The 21709-nt window shown below is 46.5% G+C and overlaps 9 protein-coding genes across 9 annotated transcripts; 5 read left to right on the top strand and 4 right to left on the bottom strand.

Moving 5' to 3' along the window:
• Positions 1-3466: 3466 nt before the first annotated feature.
• On the bottom strand, positions 3467-5672 carry BP5553_06897 (uncharacterized protein; the record flags this gene model as incomplete). Its single annotated transcript, XM_032015520.1, has 3 exons — positions 3467-5375; positions 5421-5519; positions 5572-5672. 3 exons carry the CDS (start codon positions 5670-5672, stop codon positions 3467-3469), a joined length of 2109 nt encoding a protein of 702 aa, XP_031868941.1.
• Positions 5673-6786: 1114 nt separating this feature from the next.
• On the bottom strand, positions 6787-7496 carry BP5553_06896 (uncharacterized protein; the record flags this gene model as incomplete). Its single annotated transcript, XM_032015519.1, has 3 exons — positions 6787-7018; positions 7072-7089; positions 7138-7496. 3 exons carry the CDS (start codon positions 7494-7496, stop codon positions 6787-6789), a joined length of 609 nt encoding a protein of 202 aa, XP_031868940.1.
• A 348-nt stretch (positions 7497-7844) lies between these two features.
• Positions 7845-8431, top strand: BP5553_06895 (uncharacterized protein; the record flags this gene model as incomplete). The annotated part of the gene is made up of 3 exons (XM_032015518.1): positions 7845-8028; positions 8074-8144; positions 8201-8431. The coding sequence occupies 3 exons, from the start codon at positions 7845-7847 to the stop codon at positions 8429-8431; spliced, it is 486 nt and encodes a 161-aa protein (XP_031868939.1).
• A 320-nt stretch (positions 8432-8751) lies between these two features.
• Positions 8752-9447, top strand: BP5553_06894 (uncharacterized protein; the record flags this gene model as incomplete). The annotated part of the gene is made up of 2 exons (XM_032015517.1): positions 8752-8772; positions 8818-9447. 2 exons carry the CDS (start codon positions 8752-8754, stop codon positions 9445-9447), a joined length of 651 nt encoding a protein of 216 aa, XP_031868938.1.
• A 385-nt stretch (positions 9448-9832) lies between these two features.
• On the top strand, positions 9833-10276 carry BP5553_06893 (Uncharacterized protein; the record flags this gene model as incomplete). The annotated part of the gene is made up of 1 exon (XM_032015516.1): positions 9833-10276. The coding sequence occupies one exon, from the start codon at positions 9833-9835 to the stop codon at positions 10274-10276; it is 444 nt and encodes a 147-aa protein (XP_031868937.1).
• An 833-nt stretch (positions 10277-11109) lies between these two features.
• Positions 11110-12237, bottom strand: BP5553_06892 (uncharacterized protein; the record flags this gene model as incomplete). Its single annotated transcript, XM_032015515.1, has 3 exons — positions 11110-11213; positions 11262-11979; positions 12034-12237. The coding sequence occupies 3 exons, from the start codon at positions 12235-12237 to the stop codon at positions 11110-11112; spliced, it is 1026 nt and encodes a 341-aa protein (XP_031868936.1).
• Positions 12238-12816: 579 nt separating this feature from the next.
• Positions 12817-13191, top strand: BP5553_06891 (uncharacterized protein; the record flags this gene model as incomplete). The annotated part of the gene is made up of 2 exons (XM_032015514.1): positions 12817-12990; positions 13039-13191. The coding sequence occupies 2 exons, from the start codon at positions 12817-12819 to the stop codon at positions 13189-13191; spliced, it is 327 nt and encodes a 108-aa protein (XP_031868935.1).
• Positions 13192-14253: 1062 nt separating this feature from the next.
• Positions 14254-15525, top strand: BP5553_06890 (uncharacterized protein; the record flags this gene model as incomplete). Its single annotated transcript, XM_032015513.1, has 1 exon — positions 14254-15525. The coding sequence occupies one exon, from the start codon at positions 14254-14256 to the stop codon at positions 15523-15525; it is 1272 nt and encodes a 423-aa protein (XP_031868934.1).
• Positions 15526-17046: 1521 nt separating this feature from the next.
• Positions 17047-21215, bottom strand: BP5553_06889 (Uncharacterized protein; the record flags this gene model as incomplete). Its single annotated transcript, XM_032015512.1, has 4 exons — positions 17047-18639; positions 18697-20264; positions 20317-21042; positions 21098-21215. 4 exons carry the CDS (start codon positions 21213-21215, stop codon positions 17047-17049), a joined length of 4005 nt encoding a protein of 1334 aa, XP_031868933.1.
• Between the last annotated feature and the right edge of the window lie 494 nt (positions 21216-21709).

Below are 21709 nucleotides of genomic sequence, written 5' to 3'. Positions count from 1 at the left end.
AGGAGCGCCAGGAGTTGCACCAGGAATTGCGCCAGGAGTTGTACCAGGAATTGCGCCAGGAGTTATACTAGGAGTTGCGCCAGCTATTACGCCAGAAAGAGTAGGAGCAGTTCTCTGGCTGTTTTATTAGCGATTTGGAAGTGATTTCAAAGTGATCATACTTACAGTTATAGCTACGCCAGGAATTGTACTAGAAGCTGCGTTAGAAGCCTGAGCTTGGGCTAGGGTAGCAGTTAAAGCAGCAGTTAGAGCAATAAGTTGGTCGGCAGGAGCATTATTTAAAGCAGTAGTTAAAGTAGTAAGAATATCAGTAATTGGACTAGGAGTCGGGCCAGGAGTCGGGCCAGGAGTCGGGCCAGGAGTCGGGCCAGGAGTTGGACCAGGAGTCGGACCAAGAGTCGGACCAGGAGTCGGACCAGGAGTCGGACCAGGAGTCGGACCAGGAGTTGAATTAGAGTTAGACGTACTCTGGACAGTTTATTAATAATTAGAAAACGTTATAAAAATACTATATGAATATATATATTATATCTCATACCTGACCTTCAATCGCCCTCCCGACTTGACGAAAATATGCTGTTGTTATTCGTGAAAATTCCTATTTTATTATTAATTACTATTATTTTTAAAATAGGAATAGACTAACAAGTGATACTCTACCACGCGGATGGGTATGTATATGCCACTCTGGATGATGCTTTGCYATATGGACTATTAAGTTTGATGTTCGAGAAAATCGGCCCTATTTAAATATTTAATATATATAAAGTAAATAGATTATAAGTTAACTTATTTACTTTAACAGGGCATAACTCAATCTCTTCTTCACTGTCTACTATAATACGACAAAAGATTTCACCAGGGTATATCTGAATACATTGCGAGTATCCACAGGTAGTATTCTAGTTATTATTAAAAAGTAATATTAGTATTTTATACTTGTTATTAAAACAAATAGAGATTGATTTATTAGCTTACCTGAAGGGTCTCAAAGGCTGGAGAGTTATCAGGCCGCTCTCGAAGATTAAGATAACGTCGATCTGCCATTATTAAAGTAAAAGGACGTATAACTTTATAATAGAAGAACTTGTCGTAAAAGAAAGAAAGTGGGGTAAGTAATTTTTCGAATTTGTAATAGTGGGATTATTAATAATCTTAGAATTATAAGCGAGCGATTACTAATATAAAAATAACATAACGAGATAGTATTTTAGGAACAGTTATTATAAAGATAAGAGACAATTAGTTTATAATTAACAAGTAGTTATAAATTAATTAATTATTATTTTACGAATATTCAATAAGTATTTAATAAATATTTAATAAAACGTTTAACGAGTATTTGACAAGCATTTAATGAAGGTTTATTAAATACTTGTCAAATACTCGTTAAACGTTTATTAAACGTTTAACTAATAAAGCAAAGAAATTAAAATAAAACTATAACTTATAATACTTACTTCTAGCTTATATATATATTCTATTCTATAGTACTAAATATACTATCAGCTTATACCTAAAGTAATATTAGTATATTTTTATTTTTATTCTTTTTATACTTTCTTATATATAATAAAGTATTAAATCACTTAAATTAATTTTGTTTTTTAAAAATCATTGTATTGTATTGCATAATAACCGTTATGCATATCCCATTTGGTATCATCCCACCCATAAAACACCAGCAAAGCAGAGAAAAAGCGTTCTGAAATCATTTTAAAGATGATTTCAAAACACATTCATCTATTCATCATCATCATCAGACCCATCAGATTCATCATCCGGCATCTCAAAAGCAGCCAGGATCTCACAACCAGACGAAGCCCAATTCTGTTTAGTAACATCAGGACCTTTTAGACACAGTTAGCAGACATTCAGAAAACGTTTAGAGATCAAATAGAAATCACTTACACTTCTCACCGCTTCCTTTGCAACCAGCACACTTTGCAGTAGTACGGTTAAGCAGCTTGCGCATAGCAGCAGCATTTGGAACAGCCTGTGAAGTCAGTTAGAAAACGTTTACAAAACAATACTAAAACACATACTTGACGACCACGCTCACCCTTCTTGCCAACCATTCGAACAGGGCATTCAAGTAGCTGAGTGGCCAGGTTTTGAACCTGCTGGCGAGCAGCGGATGCATCCCGAGCAATAAGAGTCTTAGAAGCCTATAAACCAGTTAGAAGACGTTTTGAAAACACTTAGAAATCACATACCTGACCAACAACCTTCTTGCCTGCAGTAGTAGTAGCCTTTAACATAGTTAGAAAACGTTTGGAAAACATATTTGAAGTGATTACCTTTTTGGGGGTAGTCTGAGCTGCYATTTCCTCAAAATGGGTTTGCAACTAGAAAGTAATTAGAAAGCAATTTCAAAACAATGAGAAATCCAGTAACATACACGAGCAGCATTGGCCATAACAGCATCGTAAGCACCAGCAAAAGCCAACTTCGAGGTGTGGCGATCAGACTAAGTAGTTAGAAAACGTTTTCAAAACATATAGAACTCGATTTGCATACGTTCTTCATTCGGCCCTTAACTCCATCCTTGACCTTAATGCCATGACCACCATTTTCAATATCGCGACGAACATGTGCCCGCAAGGCATTGGTGCTTTCATACTTATGCTGTGTAAAACAATTAGAAAACATTTAGAAAACGGTAGGGAATTGAAGGAATTTACTGTAACAGAGCACATAACACCCTCGTCATCTGCATATCTGCAGAACATCTCACCAGCCGGAATCACTGGCATGCCCTTTTAACACAGTTAGACAATACTCAGAAAACGTTTAAAAAACACTTACATCCTCAATAACCCATGCACTAACACCGGTTGGACGATCAGCTGAGTTGGTATAGGCATTGGCGCGATCGTCAACAGACAATGGTGCCATGGTGTAAAACGTTTAGAAAACGGTTGGAAAATACGTTGAAAATAATCTAAAATCAGTCAGTAAATGCACTAAGTAGTGATGGGGACGTATCCAAAATGAGGTAAAGGTGAAAGTGAAGGGGTAGGGCAAAGGTCAGATTTGGTGAATTCGCGACAATGCGCAAAGCCACCAAAGCTGCCATTTTTGTTGTTTTTGAATCTGCGCGTTAGATATATGATATAATTGAGTAAAGATCGATAAATAATATATATTATACTCACTTTGAGGAGGTAGGGGTGGCTGGTGGTGGTGGAGGTGGACGGGATGGGAGAGGTGGAGTTGGTAGGGATGGTGGAGGTGGATTTCAGATTGATTGGAAAACGAGTTGCTGGCTAGGCTCAATTGGGCCTAGCCCTGCATTAGTCGCCAGGACCATGAATTAGGGCGCCACAAGCACTTGGTAAGCATTTGAAAAACGTTTTATAAATGTTCTATGTAGAGTCACGTGTGGTCATCGGAGCTCGGATGACCGGTCATATGAGCACTGCCTAGCCCGATAATCTATCCAAGCAGCAAAGTTTGAATGCTATTATGCCCGACCGGTGCTAGTTGGAAGTTGGCTAGATGTCGTGAAGGGAATGCAGGTCGCCAAGACGCCGTCCGATGACAAGCAGGACACGATAACCATATTGGATACTGTAGTTGGGTCGGGAGTTACTATTCTAGCCGTTACAGAAAGCATAGATATTGGGGCATAATAATTAGACTGAGGACAAGAGTTTGTTGCCGGTTGTGTTTGATAATTGCAATTGGTAGTCAATGCGCCTGACAACGTTGAAGTGAGCAGAGGAGCGGCAATCCCACCACAGTAACAATAGTCTAACGAGCACATAGCACCGGCACCTAAGCGATCGGCCAAGACGTATGCACACCCAGATATACCATTCTTCCCAGGGACAACAAGAGGATTGGTGCTGCTTTGAGGAGATTGAGCAGAAACCACTTTCGTGCCGTTGTTGGTTGGGCTAATATCCAAAGAGAATGAAGATGCTGTAGAGTTGGTCCAGACAGAGTTCAGCTGATAAGATTTGGTGGTCGTCTCCGTGGCCGGGCAGATAGTGGTTGAAGCATGGTCGGTCAAGGTTGTGGTTAGGGTGGAATCAACTAGGCATCTTTCAGCTGTCGAGGCGCAGTTGATGATTGTAGAAACGCTCGTGGTGTGCATGGTCAAAGTTGTAAATTGACTCTGGGCTACTGGGCCCGAGGGACTATTTGCACCTTTTGAAGATGAGGTTGAAGATGAAGTTGAAGGGGTCTCGCTACCCCCTTTATGGGAGGGCAAGGAAGCAGTATCCGAATTAGGTGTTGGTGACGAAATGGATAAGCGTTCCTCGGACATGACGGCAGACGTTAGTGCAGCTACAGCTACAGAAACAGAACCCAACCCAGGCATTTCAGCTCGGAGATTCAGGTAGGGGCTATTTGGGTAAGCCAGTTGATTTTGGGAACAGCCCAAGCCCAAGCCCGAGCCATTACCACCACCGAGAGCCTCGGCCACGGTCCGAATCAAGCTCTTGTTGCCCATCTTATCCGCACTACTTTCCCACCACATCGCCCCACCCAGTTCCATCCGCTGGATAAAGGCCGCCTTCTGCTTCACCACAGCGACGTTGTCGTAGCTGACCAATTCTTTGCTTGCAGCATTATAGCTATAGCTCGATCCCGTTGCACTATCGTAACTCTCCGTCGCTCCGTAGAGTGGCAATTCCTTGAAGTCATAGACCCCAGCCTCCCAAGTGCCCGAACCAACTTTATTAAATGGCTTGCCAAGACCGTCGGTAGCCGCAAAGGACCGGCCGTAGATAGGCATACCAAGGACGATCTTGCTTGCCGCAATCCCTTTGGCAATATAGTAGCCGACAGCTTCCGTAGTATTGAACGGGGTACTGGCTGGGTCAATCGTAGATGGGAAGAGGTTTGCTTGGTTCCCGGTTGTCTTGCTCCAGTTCCCAGCGTAATTATACGCCATAAGAAACCAGAAATCTGCGTATTGATCCATCTCAGCGAGATGTAGAGTTTTATAGTCGGAAGGGCCCGCAGGACAGGCTACCGTGAGCTGGAAATGATATGGCGTGCTGAGTGATTTCCCATAGGCGTCGAGAGCGGCTCTGGTGCTTTGCAAGAGAAGAACCATATCCGCTGCCTCGGCATTATTTTGAGGAAATTCCCAATCAATATCAAGGCCGTCGAGGCCGAGGTCTGCGACGAGAGCGACGGCAGTCGAAGCAAATGTTGACCGACCTAAGTCAGTAGATGCTAGGCCAGAGAAGTTTGCGGAGTAACTCGCGCCACCAATAGAAAGAAGAATCTTGAGATGGCGGTTGGCCTTTTTGAGGAGGTAGAGTTGCTTGAAGCAGCCATAAAGGTTAGCCCCGGGCTCGTCCAAGGTATCTCCAGCAAAGTGTTTCTCTGTATCGGCCCAATTATCAGACAAGGAACTAGAGATAGTCAGCGCAGGACAAAATTTGTGGTTTGAAACCTACACCTCGCCTGTGAGTGATATATTGGCAAATGCATAGAGCACATGCGTTAACTTGTCCGCTGGGAGATCCTGCGGATCAAACTTTCTATCGTAAATGGCCCTATTGTCATAAATGAGGAGAAGTTTGCGGACCGAGGTCAGAGATACAATACCAATTGATATAATATGCGGCACTCACCAAGCGGCCTTGAGCTCCACAAGAGGCCAGCTTACACACTGCCGAGAGGAGTGCAATGATAACCGCCCAATGCATTATAGGGGTGGTTTGAAAGGATGGTTGAGTGTATACTTGATAAGGCAAAGCAGCTGTTATTGATATAAATGCATCGAGTCCTTACAAGTGAACTTGCTGAGGTTATCTCCCCGTACCTCCTGCTGGCCATCTATTTTTTGACGGCCATCATCCTGGATCATCTGTTTCGATAGCGAAAAGCGAAAAGGCACCCGGCAGGGGGGTGGGAGAGGGCCTAGTTCCAAGAATCTGACAGTAGCCGCTAACTTGAATCAATGATGTGAATTTCAAAAGTTAAGAGTGACAACAATTCCATCTTCTTTTAACCTACATGAGCCTTTGCTCCGTCTGCTGCGACAGAAGATAGTGGCCTGATATCTACAGGGGATAGCGTGATGGCCCTCGTACAATGCCGCCTTCGGTCATTCTTACTAATATGGCGCCATGCGTGTACATGTACGTTTCATTACGCTAGTGAATCGATTGCGTAAGGCGGAGAATCTCGGCATACGACAAGTCCGGTAGGGCTGTTTTGCGGGCCCTAGCTGTGGACATAACACAGAGCTGCACCGCGGCTGTAAACGCGTTACCCGGCCTTTAAACGCCGTTTGAGTTAATTTGAACGTCGTTGCATCCGAGACAACCAAAAGGTTTAAAATATCCAAACAAAAGCAGAGGAACACATTTGAGCATTAGGGTACCGTCGTATTCCCTCTGCTCGATATTTACAGGTAATCTCGTGTTGGAAAATTTTCCTGCCAAGAGTGCATGCAAGTCCTTTTAGGGCCCAAGTCCTCGGGATTGAGATGATCATGTTACATCAGAGAGCCTTCCTCGGTGAAACCAACATCAATTTGTTGTTGGTTTGTAATACCGAGCTCTTTTAGCATCCACAGTGACGCGGAAGAAAGCTGATCGCATTCTCTTTAGGGCGATCAACTCCCGAACACAATCTCCCTGCCGGCCACGACAGCGGAAAGCGATTGGAGGAACATGTCCACGTTCTGTACACGTGCGAACCACTAGGTTGGAGCCCACGAAACCGATATACTTCCAGGATTACTTCATGGGGTGTTTTCAAAAGGGAGGAGATTCAGATTCAACTATTGAAATTATTTCTATTCAACTCCGCCAATCATATCACCTGCCGTTCTTCCTCTGGCATGTGCCATTCGCCCTCATCTACCATAGACATTCCGATCTCGTCCGCGACATGTTGGGCAGGAAGGTCCGGCATATGCCATTGGCCCGCCACAGCCCCTCCATCCTTAGCCAAAACTTGTTGGGCAACATGATCGAGTGCGGTAGACACGTCGACCGTCCAACGAGAAAGCTTTTGGTGGTTGTTCAAAACCGAGTCCAGCTTCCTAAATTATGTTAAACAATCTCTCGATCTAGGGGGGAACAGGGAACATCTTACGTCTGCACATCTCGAACGCTTATTACACATTAGCAAGTGCGCTCAAATATAGTAGTAGTAACCCACTTCTCTTGGGCTTTGGCCACCTTTTCCGACATGGCTCGGATCTCTCTGATGAACTCTGAACGTGATACATAAAGTTGACTCTGCCGTCGAGGCGAGAATGAGTCGCCCAGCACTTTGGATGGGGACCTTTTGGGCCTCGGGTAGTGTGGAGCGTTTTCCTCCGCTATCGTTGCTAGGCTGGTTATATTGTTCCCAGCGCTTGAGAACCAATCTTGAGCCTCGGCCGAATTTCCTGTTTCCGAGATGGAACCGTGTTCGAGGGATTGAGAATCTGGCGAGAGGGATGCTGATAGAGCTGTGCTAGGAGGCATGCCGAGGAGGAACTCGTCCCAAGAATTGCCGTCTGTTGAATTCGCCATGTCAAAAGCTGTAAGTAGACATAGACGGGCATCCAGCTAGTACATATACGACTGGCAAGCACCAGAGGCGCGTTTATATACGATGATCCAGCGATCATCCCACGCCATTCATATGGCCTACGGGCGCTAACCATTTTCATCCAGATTCGCCCCGCACCTTAAGACCCTTGCACATATTTTGATCGAGACCCCCGCGGCTACCAACATCGATCTAAGAACAGCTTTGTGAATTAAAGCGGATCCGACTAAAAAGCGCCACCAAACCCTCCGTTGAGTATAGTTGCGAATTTATGGTATATCATTGTTCAAAGGGACTCCAAAACCAATGCTTACCGCTCAAGTCCGAACATGTCTGCAAATCGGTCCCCGTGGAGTGACGCAGAGTTATCGCTATTGCGTCAGGTACATTCTGAGAACCCCGGGGCAGAGCTTCGCAATGTTTGGCGGACCTTTAGTGAAAGGAATGGTGAAAACCGCTCAAAAAATGCTGTAAAGTCCAAAATGAAGGACCTAGGGCTCGTCGCTGAGAGAGGTAAGCGAACCCACCCTTATATGTCTGCTCTTCTAAGTTAGAAAGGTCACCACGATGCTACGATGTCGACACCCTCTAAAGGGGGATCTTCGATTTGTTCTCAGCAATCTCTTAGTGTAGGTTTCCTAACATAGCATTCAGTTACAGATGTGCAATCCAGCTGACATTATAGATGCGATACAACTGGATCGCCCCGGAGCTACCAATCTTTATGCCCCTTCATCCTCTGATCGCAGAGGCACGAAGACATGCCGCAGTCGTTCAGACGGTCGGATATGCCAGCAGTGTTTCTCCGACTACTAGATGGGCATCGATATTAGGAAAAGCGGATATTTCTGGACTGAGATGTGCGGAGCCGGACAGGGCGGCATTGCATGCTTATATGGAATACCTCCAGGGGTAAAACAGTTCAGGCTTGGATTTTTGCTCTGGCATATTAGATTAAGTAGATATATGTGCCAATACGAATCTACCACCTTGAATCGATTTACTTCGCGTATTATATTACAATTTTCATTACTCCCTACCAAGGGTACAGTTCATAGCCCCACTCGATGGTGAAAATTCAGCCGCCTCTTTTACCGCCATAAGATTCAGGGGAGAATCGAGATGATCTCTCTGATTTCAAGTCGCGTAGGTGTGGGGGTCGCCTCGTGCTATAAGTACACTTCCGACGTCCGAGAAATATCGAGCCTACAACTGCCATATACCGCATATTTCTCGATGTCTCAACCGGAACCTTCAGTAAGCGCACGCTCCTAGAAGGAGAAGCTGCTAACATCCTCACAGACGATCACGGGAACCGCCCGGCGCGAATATCACGGGAGCCCCTCGTGGGATTTCTTACGTGGCTTCTACTTCAGAGCAGAATCATTGAATGAGTACGCTGAAAAGCTGGAGATCAAGCTACATGAAGCTACGAACCTTGCACAGCAGGGCCAATACGCTCTTTCCCAGAGTGAGGCGTCCCTTGCCAACACTTGGCAAATGCTAAACGAAGAGCGTCTGGTCCATCGAGCATGTCAAGAGGAACTTACCTTCGAGCGCGCGAAGCACAACGATACAATCGTGCTTCTCGACCGAGTATTTGGAGAGGCAACACGATGTGGCGAGATTGCAGACAGTCTCAGTAGCAAGCTGCAGGCAGCCTTAAGCTCTGGAGCAGCCCAAAAGGCCGAGCCGATGATGGCATCGGAGGAGACTTCCGAAAGTAAAATCAGTCTGGCTAGCCAGCAAAGCTCGGCCGAGCGACCGAGGGAGGACGAGGTGGCAATCCCGCTTTCAAATGTCGATGCCTTGGAGGGACAGAATACCGAACCCAAGTTAAGCAGTTCTTCGGCCAGGGGACGGATTGGTGGTAGGAAAATCACGCCTAGGTCACTTGCGAGGAAAGAAACTTGGCGGCTGCAGGAGGGTTGAATTGATACGTCTTGAAGGATGATTTGTCTAATTTCTCTTTGATGATATAAAGCGAATTTTGTCCTCGAGAATTGCGCTTGAATACTATATCTTAGTCCCAAATCAAAATCCTGATCCATACAACCTGTCCGGCACGTCTGACGGGTATTTTGAATCACGGTCATTGAGTCATACCCGGCTTCATCTGCCATCAACTTCTTAAGGGCCTACCAGTATCCTGTTATAGGTCATCACTATCACTTCCTCCCCCTCCAAATTAAAGCCCCCTGGGCTAGGAGGAGTATAATTAGGTGTCAATCACTTGCTCTATGTTTATCTTGACTTGTGTAATCACAACGAGTCAAATACTCAGAGATACCCCAGGAACCCGCGGTATAGAACTAAAATGCCTGTCCCTTCTGTCCCACCGCGTGGACAGCCGCTGGGAGTTAGTCGGCTTGATCATCAGATCCGTCGCCAGAACGGATCAACATCAGTGCTTGAACTCTCCCCACAGCGGGTTCAGCTCGCCAAGAAAAATCCTCCCCCGAACCTAACCGCCAGGGTCGAAGAGCTTACTAGGGAATTAGGGAACCAGCGTCAAGAGATCCGGTTCTACCGGGATGGATTCGAGAACCTACAGAAGCTCCGCGAAACATGCTATGACGCTTATCAGCAGCTCTTCCTAGCGAATCACCTGGACCACGACTTCGAACGATTGAATGAGCTCATAGTCCAACTTCACCGTGCGCTGGAGGGCTCGGTGCGCCGTGAGGTTAGGGCAGAAAAATCTTGGATGGCTTTCTGGGGGATAGAAGATAAGGACGAGTCGGAGGGAGGGTTGGTCTAAGCGGGGTCACGGTAGTTTATAATCAGTAGAATTGGAAGCATATTGAGATTGAGCACTCGGTAATTCCTTGCGAAAGGATGTATGATATGCGCAATCTTTTGTCCTACTATTTCATGTGAAGGATCATCCCGCATAGGTGACATAAAACGGCTGCCTAACGAGTCATTCAACGTGGGCCATCTACGAATCCTTTTATCTGCAGGGCCTCCGTATTTACTACCAATAAACACCCATGTCCTCACAGTTTACGTACCCTGCGAAACCGATCCCGAAGAGGCTTAGTGCCTATGCATCTTCAACTCGGGGGAAGTGGTGAATCAAACCGAAGCCAATAGTCTATTTCTTTCAGTTTAACGTTATACTCCGTACGGTCAAATGTCATATTAATCCCCGCTTTCGGCCTTCTGCACCGAATTTGCTCTTTCAAGGTTATGCTTAACTGAAAATCGGAAATTTATCCTCGACACTTGAGGTCCAAGCCCCCTGGCGGTAATCTGTTCGGAGATGGCTGGAAGTCCAATTCCACAAGCCGTACCCGCGTATCCATCTCCTGCTGTACACGCTCCCGGACCTTATCTACGACGACTGTGTCCGCGCAGACTATTAAGATTAATAAGGGCCGGTCCGGGCTAGGCATGATCCAACATTGAAGGGTCTACTTACGGGATACCATGATCTGCCCGCTCCGGAGTTTAAATTCCTCCGTCAGCGTTCCCGCCACATCTGACGGACCGAAGTACTCCTTGATTCTCAAATGCCTTCCATGTACTTCGCTCTTCCTTTTCGGTCCATGGTCCTGCACGTGGATTGTAATTTTGAGAATCTACGATAGGTTAACGTTGCAACGATCTCTCGTAATCAGGTACGGGTTTTTGTACATATCCAGTGTCCATTTTCAAGAGCTCGTCCATCCAACACCCAACCCATAGTTCGTGACCTAGCTATCATGTGAGATTGGGGTCTCAAGTATCTTCCCACTACTCACGTTGTTCCCTGATATCCCAAACAAGTCGGATAGAACGGGTCTTCACCTCGCAGCTATTATATCCGCGAATCAGATCTTTAATATACGGTATGTGACCAGCGATGCCAATCCCTGTCGCAAACATAACCACCGCCCCGTACTCTCCAAAGTTATGTCGTATACCGTATGGCCCGTCGATGAAGGCGCGGAGAGATTTATCGCTATGCCTATCGAGCTCCGCAGTAAAACCCGCCCTCGACCTTACTAGGAGAGATATCGTCAAGCCTTTCCGGTCCCGTTTCCACCACGTAATCATAAAAGGGTGACCGCGAAGGCCGGTGAAGATCCCAAGTTTAGGGATCGAGAGGAAAACAAATTGGCCAGCCTTGACCTGCCACGGTCTTGGGACGGTGATATCCACCTGCAATACACTTAACTCAAGGTCTTCAACATCCAGGCCTACATTCCAGGGCCGCTTCGCTTCAGCTGTTGCAAATGGCCTGCCAAAGACAAAATTTCTAAATGCAAACAGGACCCAGTGGGCTACGGTCACTATAGTCCACAGGTATATGCCAACCCGCAAGAACAACGCCGTTGGCTTCTTCAAGGAGACGTGGCGCCAGATGGCTATGCAAACCACCGCAGACAAGAGCAGGTGTGAATTTAGGAACCATTCGTACAACGCGCGCCTCACGAGGCGGATGGAGAGGAGGAAGATGAATCCAAAGGTAGAGCCTGCCTATTGTCACAAATCAGCGAGCATCTCACCCGGTCCAAAGTAGAAACGTGCCACAACACCGGTAAAGTTATTCGTCGTCCATGCGAACGCATTACGTTCTCTTAACACGGCGATCGTGTGTACCAACATCTGAGCAATCGCGGTCCTGCCGAACCACTGATGGGAGCCAATGCTAGTGCGGAGGGAGATCCCAAGCAGTCTTGTTACGAGACTGAGCCGCGAGCCACACAGGAGCGGGATGAGGTTGATGACGGACATAGCGGCAGCTCGGGAACCGATCTCTGCCTTCACCCCGATAACGACAATGAGGGTGTTCGTAATCAGGTATAGAAGTACTATAAAGGCCTCGAGTCGTGTGGCCGTCCCTACGAAGGGGATCCGAGGGAATATGTGAGGATAGACGAGGTGTCTTAGGAAAAAGGATGTGGTCAACGGCCACTTGGAATTGATAGCACGATAGATACCATAACCCAGTAGCCATGTCGCAAATAAACAGCCAAGAGAAAATGAGTACCATGATAGTGTATCCATTCCGCCAAGCTTGGCAAGCACCCATTGTGAAGGTGACGTGAGCAACATGACTACACAGAATTGGAGAGAGTGAAGCAGCCTTTCGATAAACTGGAACGTAGCTATAACATACAGCTCGAGAATCGAATCACTTCCTAGCCCCTCGCAGTTGAGGGCGTTAGGATGATCCCTTATGCTAGGTGATCGAATGAAGAATCATCCGCTACTAACGAGATCATTCAACGTAGCACCATGTTACAAGTGCTAGCATATAATAACTGACATAGGTTAATATTCAGCAAAAAGGCTCTACAGACGGCAGCTATCATGGACAAGAGAAACAAGGCCGAACAGTTTCGCAAGGCGAAAAAGAACTTCTTCAAACGAGGCTACAAAATTGGCCTCAAATCAGACGCCGAGATATTTATTTTAATAAAAAGGAAAGATAAATCCTACTCATTCACCAACACGAACCTTCCATTCTGCACGTGCCAGGCAATCGTACGTAGTATAGTCATTTAAAAATACTTATAAATCTAATCTTTTTAGGACTACAATAAAACCATAGCCAAAACTGCTACGGACTTCGAGCCCACGTCTTCTCAGGAGAGAAATACCGGATTCTCTCAAGCAATTTGCAAAGACTCGGCCCTTTCTATACTTGGAATCAAAGCCCCGACGCCGCCGCAGCTGGAGTTGTGAGCCGGTCAAATTGTGTCCTAAATCCCTGTGCTGTTATATAAGAAGCTTCGCGACGGTCCGGGTAATTTGTTGATTAAATGAAAGCTGCACTATTCAACATGCCAAATAATATGGAAGGCGTGTAACAGCTGCTATTAAATTCCCACTTTAGACAAATTAAGGATAGGGTGATCTATGGAAGAGAGTGCAACCGTTAAGGTATTTTCAATTTGTCTTTCATTATACAGAAGAAAACGTACACGAAACAGTATTTCATAGTTAAGTTACCGACTATCATTTATTTCATTCCTAGCAACACTAAGCATTCCTCACGCACTGATCTGAGGTAGAAGCATGGCCGCTGGTGGCAAGTGCTGGGAGGGAGGTTCGAGTTGCGAATACAAAGTTTGAAGTACCGACAACGGGACGTAAAGGCAGTATTTTGAGATTTCGACCGTCAGCGTGTAGGCCCATTCCTTCTTCGCGATGGGCGTGACCGGTTGCGAGAATGTCTACGAGACCCTCTCCGGTGGGAGGCTGTTCGGATATCAGCAAATACAAACGCTACGGCTTCCAACTACCCACGATTATATTGACGTGATGTTTCAACTATTCTCCACGAACACAGAACGAGAATAAATCCCAGGGCTAGAGCAAGTGGCCTCTTCATTCTGTCGTTCCTGTAGTTTCGCCGAGCCCTAGAAAAGCCGCGTAGTTCTTGCCTAAGCGCGAGTTTAACAAAAGGAAGGTCTATAGACATCTTGTTAGAGTAATAAATAAAACGCAGACCGAGTTCGGATCAAGAAACTGATGGGGCCTATCTTGCGTAGATGGAACCCATCATATATCCGCCCTAGGACAACCACCCATGCATGTCGTCTACTAGGATCATCTGAAGTGAAGAGACCATCCACAGGTTGCTACCGGAGGTGATACTGCCATCCGATTTTTGAAGGGAATTCTCTCATAGTAATGCAGCAGAATCTTGAGGTAAGAAACACTTGTCGAGAACTCAATATATAAAGAGTTGCATTTTCCCTAAATACAAGTCGATTGTAAGCATCATCATACAGTCCCTTCAAGATGGGATCAGGCGAAGTAGGCAAGAAGCCGAAGGGTAACAACCCCAAAACCAGTTCCAGCAAGGCAACGAAGGACAAAGTCGGCAAAGTCAATTCCAGCAAGACGCCTGAAACGCCTGCACAAAAGAAGAAAAAAATCGCAGAGGATATTCGAAAGCATAAACTCGTTCTAGAGGGCTCGCGTAGTCAACGTGAAGGATGTAAGCCAAGACTGGAGGAGATTACCAAGTCCTATGGGAACGGCGCACACCCCGAATTTAAGGACGAATATGACAGGTGCAACAAAGAATTTGACGAGATGACGAGTGTATTAGCAAAGTACGAGGCGGACCTAAATGAGTTAATGGAGGAGCAGAGGGCGGTGGTCGCCATGGACGGGGTGGAGGAGTCGACCAACCCTTTGAATGAACCCAATCCCTACGACGTCATTGGCCCTGCCCCTCCAATAAATGTAATTGGGAATGGACGCCCTGCCAACCCGGTTGATACGGCCCCAATAAATGTAATTGGGAATGGAAGCCCTGCCAACCCGGCTGACGAAGACGATGATGATGCGGGTCTGATCACGCCTGAAAAGAACAGAGAAGTGTCCGGCCGTGGTGATGCCGGAGTAGTTGTTGGGTGGCGGAAAAGAGGACAATCAACGCAGGTCATCATCCGGCATGGGCCTAAAAATTCCCCAAGGTACGAACGAAGTACAAAGTTCAGATCGGGCCTCTCTTTCTCTCTAAAGACGACGCCGCAAATTGGCCCTGACCATAGGCACGGAGACGAGAAGAATGGAAGGATTCACGTACGCCAAATGGATGACTTCAAGGGAATGTTAGGCGTGTCTTACAACTGCCCACTTGAAGATCTGAGACCAAGGCCGGTGACAGGTCTTAAAAACTACCCAAAATCTGTGGAGATCTGGGTCAAATGGTGCATTGATGGCATGATTTATAGAGAGTGGGAAGTCGTATCGTCGATCAAGCACCTCTGGGCCAACCCAACAGAATTTGAGGAGTACGTCTATAACACCGCATCTGATCATAATGAGAAACACCAGGCATGGTTAAGCGGCCAGCGAGAAGGGAAAGAGACCTCTCCAACACCGGCTCCCCAGACTGCATATAGGAGAAAGGAAGTCAAAATCGAAGTACCCTCCGAGTTTGAGAAATTTAGGCAGGAATGGGCTGAAATGCAGAATCCAAAACTGGATCCTAACAACCTCAATCCGATGCAAGCATTTGTACTCAAAAAGCTATACCAGGACTTCTCTGAAGAACTCTAAAGGGATTTTTCTCCCCCAAGGTATGAATAAAACACTCTTTCTTTCCTATCTGGCTCTAACGAAGGGACTTAGGGAGGGTTTTCTTTGAGTAATGTTATGCTATTTTGTCCTTGTTGAGTTGGATATTGAACGGTTGTTTCCTATTGGTTGTTTCCTATTCCGCGCTTACATTGCTGTTTCTTTCCCTTTCCTTAGCACTAATTTATGCCTATAATCTCCTATCAAAATATAATAGCAAACTATACTGATTGCAACGGGTGATTAAAACCGATATTCCAAATATCTAGATGCTGGAGCTTCTCGATGTTAAAACCAGATGCTATGCAATTGTTTGAACTAGTGAGAGTCGAAAATACTATCAAACTTGTGGGAAAAGACGTGAATTAAATAGAGGATCTTCTGGTAAACACTTTGGCACTCTGGTAGATTGACACCTTAGAATAGAGGCTCGAAAGTCGCAGACCCAGTAGCGTCTCACTTGATCAACTTGGCCATGGAGACATGCAATCAGTGTCCTACGTATGACAAAGCTGCCTTCGTGTGCCAGAAGGATATTGGCGCGGGGGCCCGAATTGTATGCCGTATTGTGCAGACACTCACGAGTAACGTTGGAAAACGAGTATCAGGGTATAGTTTGTACATAACGTCTATCCCTGCGTGCCGAAAAAACCGGTGTGCCGAAAAAAATGATCGGTACTTTGACTTGAAGTATCTTAAAATCTGTGCACACCTTAATATTTCTTATATTTTTTTATAAGTTATCTTCCTTAGCCACTCCTGGACACCTTAAAGCCCTTTTATTAGAAAATCATATTTATGTCGTCGCTCTCGCGCCTGATTTGTAAAGAGTATCTTTTTACAGCGAAATGGAGTTCCTTTATTACAGCTCTACCACCAATCTCTTATTCTCTCTAATATATATAAAGGGGTTGTATTCGCGCTCTGGGACCTTACTACGGCACGGGAAATCGTCTTCAGCCCTATGGAGGCTGTGGCGTGCAAATTCATGTAAGATCGCCACGCGCATCAGAACTTCCGTGCCTTACATCAGGGCGAACTAACGCTATTTAGGCTAGAGCGAAACGACCCCGCGCGCTATAATATTTATGCCGTAATCTCATTTAGAAACCTAAGGCCAACAATGGCCGGGAGTCTGTGGCGCCAAGTGCGCCACATTAGCTTAGTAATTGTTTTGATGCCGTGTGCGATGGCAGCGTCCCACTCAGACCAACACGTGACGCAAAGCTTCAGAAGTATGAGGTAGGTTCAAGTGGTCGGTAAACTGTAAAAGTGTGACCCCATCGGGTTCCGTCATCGGCCATGATTAATTTTGTTTATGACAGTCGTTTGATACAAGGATTTGCAAAATTGGCTTCGCCCATCTCGCCTCACACAAACTCCGGGCACAGGTCCGTTCAAACCATGCTTGAATTATCCCTATATTATAATCGTACTAAATTGATATGACCAAAGGATATCGGTCAGAAAACATGCCAAAACAAATTGATTTTCATACTACTTTCACAAAATAAACTTTAGCCCCTTCTTGATCTGAAAAAATGAAAGTCTCCCTGATGAATGTCCCAAAACGACGAGTCTGTCCCAAATAGCTTCACAAGTGGGTCGGTACTCAGGAGGCAGCCAGAGCACTTTGGTGATGCCTTCTACAAGCCAATGATTTAAAACGTGTAAGGTTGGTGGCGGCTTGCTGTCGGATAAGAAGGCGATAGAAGTGACCAAATCCGAGTGGCCCCAGAGCATCTGGAGCGCCGCTCCTGTTGTCGTATCCCAGAGCCGCACCGTGTGATCGTCAGAGCCTGAGACGACTTGCTTGCCGTCCGGTGAGAAGACAACTGAAGTGACCTTGTCTAAGTGACCCTCGAGCGTCTGAAGTAGTTCTCCTGTGCTAGCGTCCCAGAGCCGCACCGTGTAATCGTCAGAGCCCGAGACAACCTGCTTGCCGTCTGGTGAGAAAGCAATCGAAGTGACATCGTCCGAGTGACCCTCGAACATCTGAAGTGGTGCTCTAATTGTAGCGTCCCAGAGTCGCACCGTCCGATCGTCGGACCCCGAGACGACTTGCTTGCCGTCTGGTGAAAAAGTAATTGAATTGACTTTGGCCGAGTGGCCCGCAAGCGTCTGAAGTAGTTCTCCTATGCTAGCATCCCAGAGCCGCACCGTGTAATCGTCAGAGCCCGAGGCAACTTGCTTGCCGTCTGGTGAGAAAGCGACTGAAGTGACCTTGTCTGAGTGATCCTCGAATGTCTGAAGCGCCGTTCCTGTTATAGCGTCCCAGAGTCGCACTGTGTCATCGCCAGAACCCGAGACTACTTGCTTGCCGTCAGGTGAGAAATCGACTGAAGTGACTTTGTCTGAGTGGCCCTCGAATGTCTGAAGCGCCGCTCCCGTAGTAACGTCCCAGAGCCGCACCGTCTGATCGCCAGAGCCCGAGATGACCTGCTTGCTATCAGGTGAAAAGGCGACAGAACTGACCCAGCTCATATGGCCCCAGAGCGTCTGAAGCGCCGCCCCTGTAGTAGCGTCCCAGAAACGTACCGTCTGATCGTCAGAGCACGAGACGACTTGTTTGCCGTCTGGTGAAAAAGCGACTGAATTGACTCTGGCCGAGTGGCCCGCGAGCGTCTGGAGCGCCGCTCCTGTAGTAGCGTCCCAAAGCTGCACCGTCTGATCGCCAGAGCCCGAGATGACCTGCTTGCTATCAGGTGAAAAGGCAACGGAAAAGACCCAACTCAAGTGGCCCTGAAGCGTCTGGAGCGCCGCTCCTGTATTAGCGTCCCATAGTCGCACAGTCTGGTCGCTAGAGCACGAGACGACTTGCTTGCCGTCCGGCGAGAAGGCAACAGAAAAGACTAAGTCTGAGTGGCCCTCAAGCGTTTGGATCACCGCCGTCCAATGGGCTTGAATTCTAGGCTTTCTTTCAAACCAAGCGGGGATACACTTCTCAAATGCTACTCTAATAATATTCTTCTCCGGGCTGAAGATAAGTGCTGAACAATATGACTGAAGAGGCGCCTGTTCAATGATAAATCGGTTGTATAGGGCAAACCGCTTCGCTTCATATATAAACGCATATAAATTGGGACTTTCATCGACCTTGTTAGATTAGCTAAGATTTCTGAAAACATCAAGGAATAACACAAAGAAACTTACTTGAAGCCAATACTCGAGCTTCCTAATCATAATTATGCTATATGATATTCTCCTGTCCAAGCTCAGCGCCTCCAACCAGTACAAAAAGTTGTAATATAAAAAGCTATAGACTGAGCCACCATCCTTGAGGTCATCAGTAGCATTCCCTCTAACGTTACAGTCTAGCAGATGGTCAATCCAGTAGAGACAAGAGTATCGTACTACTGCTAGTGGATCTGGATCGGGCTGCTTGACTTGGTCGATAGAGATTCCGGTAGCCCCTAGGCTATAGATATCACGTCGTAATGTTCTGGACATAACTTGTAGCGACCGTGAGAAGATGGTGTAGTGTATATCTCTTATACCAGAGGGGAAAATATCATCAGCTGCTTTTCCGATTAAAAAGTCCTTTGCAGTCTGATGGACAAAAAAGATCGTGCGTTCTCGAAATGCCAGAAAAGAGCCACAAAGCCCTACAGTTTCTGTCAAAATATTGTAATTTCTAGCACTTTGAGGAGGAATATCAACCAAGGACGCCAGTTCGTCCAATGTAATAGGCCGGTATACGATCGAGATGACGGCCAGGATGCTTTTGCAGAGTCTAGAATCATTGAGATTGTATATCTGGTCGATCATCCGGCTATAGATGGCATTGAGCCCAGGGGGAAACGCAGTTAATATTTCTTCAGTTGCCCGTCCTGAGGAGGCAAGTTCTTGGCAGACTAAGGCCACCCACAAGAACGTGCCATGTGCGTTTGACGACAAGTAGCGCTGAACAGCATTCCGCGTATCACTGTCATATTTATTTTTCACTGCTAAAGAATCTACCCTGAACTGGATGTAAGTATCGACGGCCGTCTCTACGGCCGTCGAAACAGACGTGGAGTTCAGCTCGAGGCATATTATCGTCTTTCGCACGGCTCTCTCCAGTCGTTCTTCAATATCTGGCCAGTTGCGGCTAGAAATGACCCACTTGATGCGAGGAGACATGCACGACTTCTGGCCGATGAAATTCAATAGTTTTGGCAAGTCTGCTACGCATTCGTCAAGCGCATCGATGATCAAGTAGGCGTTATTCAGGTCCAGATCTTGCAGAATGCTTGTGAATATTTCAGACAATGAAACCCAGGCGTTACCGTCCTCAAAGAGGGCTTTACCAGCATGACTGTACTTCTCTTGTACATGTTTGATTAATGACGGCTGCTGGCTAATGAGCAGATAAATGAGGCCGCGCAGCACGGCTATCGCATTGTTGATGCGAGTGTCAGTCGCCTGGCAGAAGAAATACGACAGCAGAGTAGTTTCGTCCTTATTTTTAAGCTTTGTCAAGGCGCCTATCTCGTCAATGATACCACAGAGCAGCATCGTCTTGCCTTTGCCGGGTCCGCCATTGATCCACAGCACACCAGCTTGTTTGTCGTCACGCCATTTGTGAAAATCAGGATGTTCAAAGATCCACCGGTAGGAGTCTCGCAGCAGGCCGCCTTTCGTTTCCTCTATCCGCTTCTTGTCCTCTCGGGGATCTGTTATCCGTAGATCCTGTATACAGCTCCGGTTCTGAGGGTCGGAAGAATGCTGCTCGCTCTCTTCTAAAACGTAATTAGCCTATAGCCAATAATAAAGTTTGAATCGTGTGTGTACCTTTTAGAGAATTCTGAATCTCCTTCTTAAGCCGTTTGAATGCATGGTCTTTCCCTTCGCCATAGATGAGCGGCAAATAAATGCCAAACATGCCTAGTAGTGAGTACGCCTTATCTTCTCCGCGCGTAGTCTGACGGTTTTCTGCCCACGACAATCGCTCATCGACTTCGAATTGAGACAGAGAGGCTCCTCTAAGTGCTGAAATTGGGATCCCCGTGATCTCGTAAATGTTTTGCTCTAGAGTTCTCTTATCTCCTAGTCGTTTGTTATGTCGAGAGAAGAATTCAACTGAAGTAGGAGCGAGGAGCTCTTGAAGGGTCCATCCCCGGGTAAACCATTTACTTTCTCGAAAAGCTGGTTCCCAGGGCAGCAAGTGAGAGTTACTATCAATATTGGAGGTAGATTCTGGAACATCTGATAGATAGACGTAGCATTTAACAGCATCGCGGTACCAGCGAAACATTGAGTTGATAGCCTCTGCAAGCTCAGTATTATTCGTTTTGTCGATGCAACAAGTATCAACCCAGAAATATCGTATGTGATCTCGACCAGCCTGTTCTCCGCAGAACCGGATCTTCTTGTAACCAGCCTTGTTCTTGCCCGTACCATCCCTCATCTCTTTGAAGGTAGTCTCCTCTGCTTCCCATCTGTGCGAAAGTATTGCATATCGAGGCGGATTGTCGCCTAAATCCTCGGTCAGGCTGAACTCGCCATCATTGTTGCGCTCTATGAATCGCATTATTCGATCAGATTTGGAAGACCTGAAGGGAAGTGAAGAGACTCTGGGTGAGCATTGAGTCGCTGAGTCGGTATGCAGGTGAACTTGCTTGGAGAGGAGGTTGGATCTCACATCGACTGACCTGGAAGGCAGCCTGGTCGGCAATAGCATCGCCGTCCATTGCTGCGAGCGCGCGAAACCAGCCAATCGTTGTCCGGCTAGCGCGGGATATCATGTGTTAACTGGCTAGACCATGGGTCACTCATACGGAGCTGAACCGCGATTTGATTAATGTCGTTGATGGCGTATCTTCATACGAAAGCTAACGGCAAAATAACAAACTCGACTTGGATGTGAACCAACACACCATACGGTGGAAACTTCTAGCAGAACGCCACACGACTCCACACGACGCCACATGACGCTATATTACACGTGACATTCTAAATTACAAATTACGGCTAGCGTGGCTCTGAATACGGTATTGGGTAACGAAGATAATCCTTGCTCGCTTATGAAGATGCGGCATTTTGTAGATCTCCTACCTTTGTCCGGATAAATCCGGCACGCAGGTTCTCTTAAGCTCTATGTCTTTAAACTTTAGAGCTATATTTAAACTTAATATAAGTACTATACCACCGTCCCGAATTCCGGGGACGGGTCGATTATCATAAT

The sequence above is a fragment of the Venustampulla echinocandica genome, assembly GCF_003357145.1.
Source record: "Venustampulla echinocandica strain BP 5553 chromosome Unknown scaffold_4, whole genome shotgun sequence".
In the NCBI taxonomy this organism is placed as follows: domain Eukaryota; kingdom Fungi; phylum Ascomycota; class Leotiomycetes; order Helotiales; family Pleuroascaceae; genus Venustampulla; species Venustampulla echinocandica.
The sequence above is the reverse complement of the archived record's forward strand: the minus strand, read 5'-3'. Positions and strand labels throughout refer to the sequence as shown.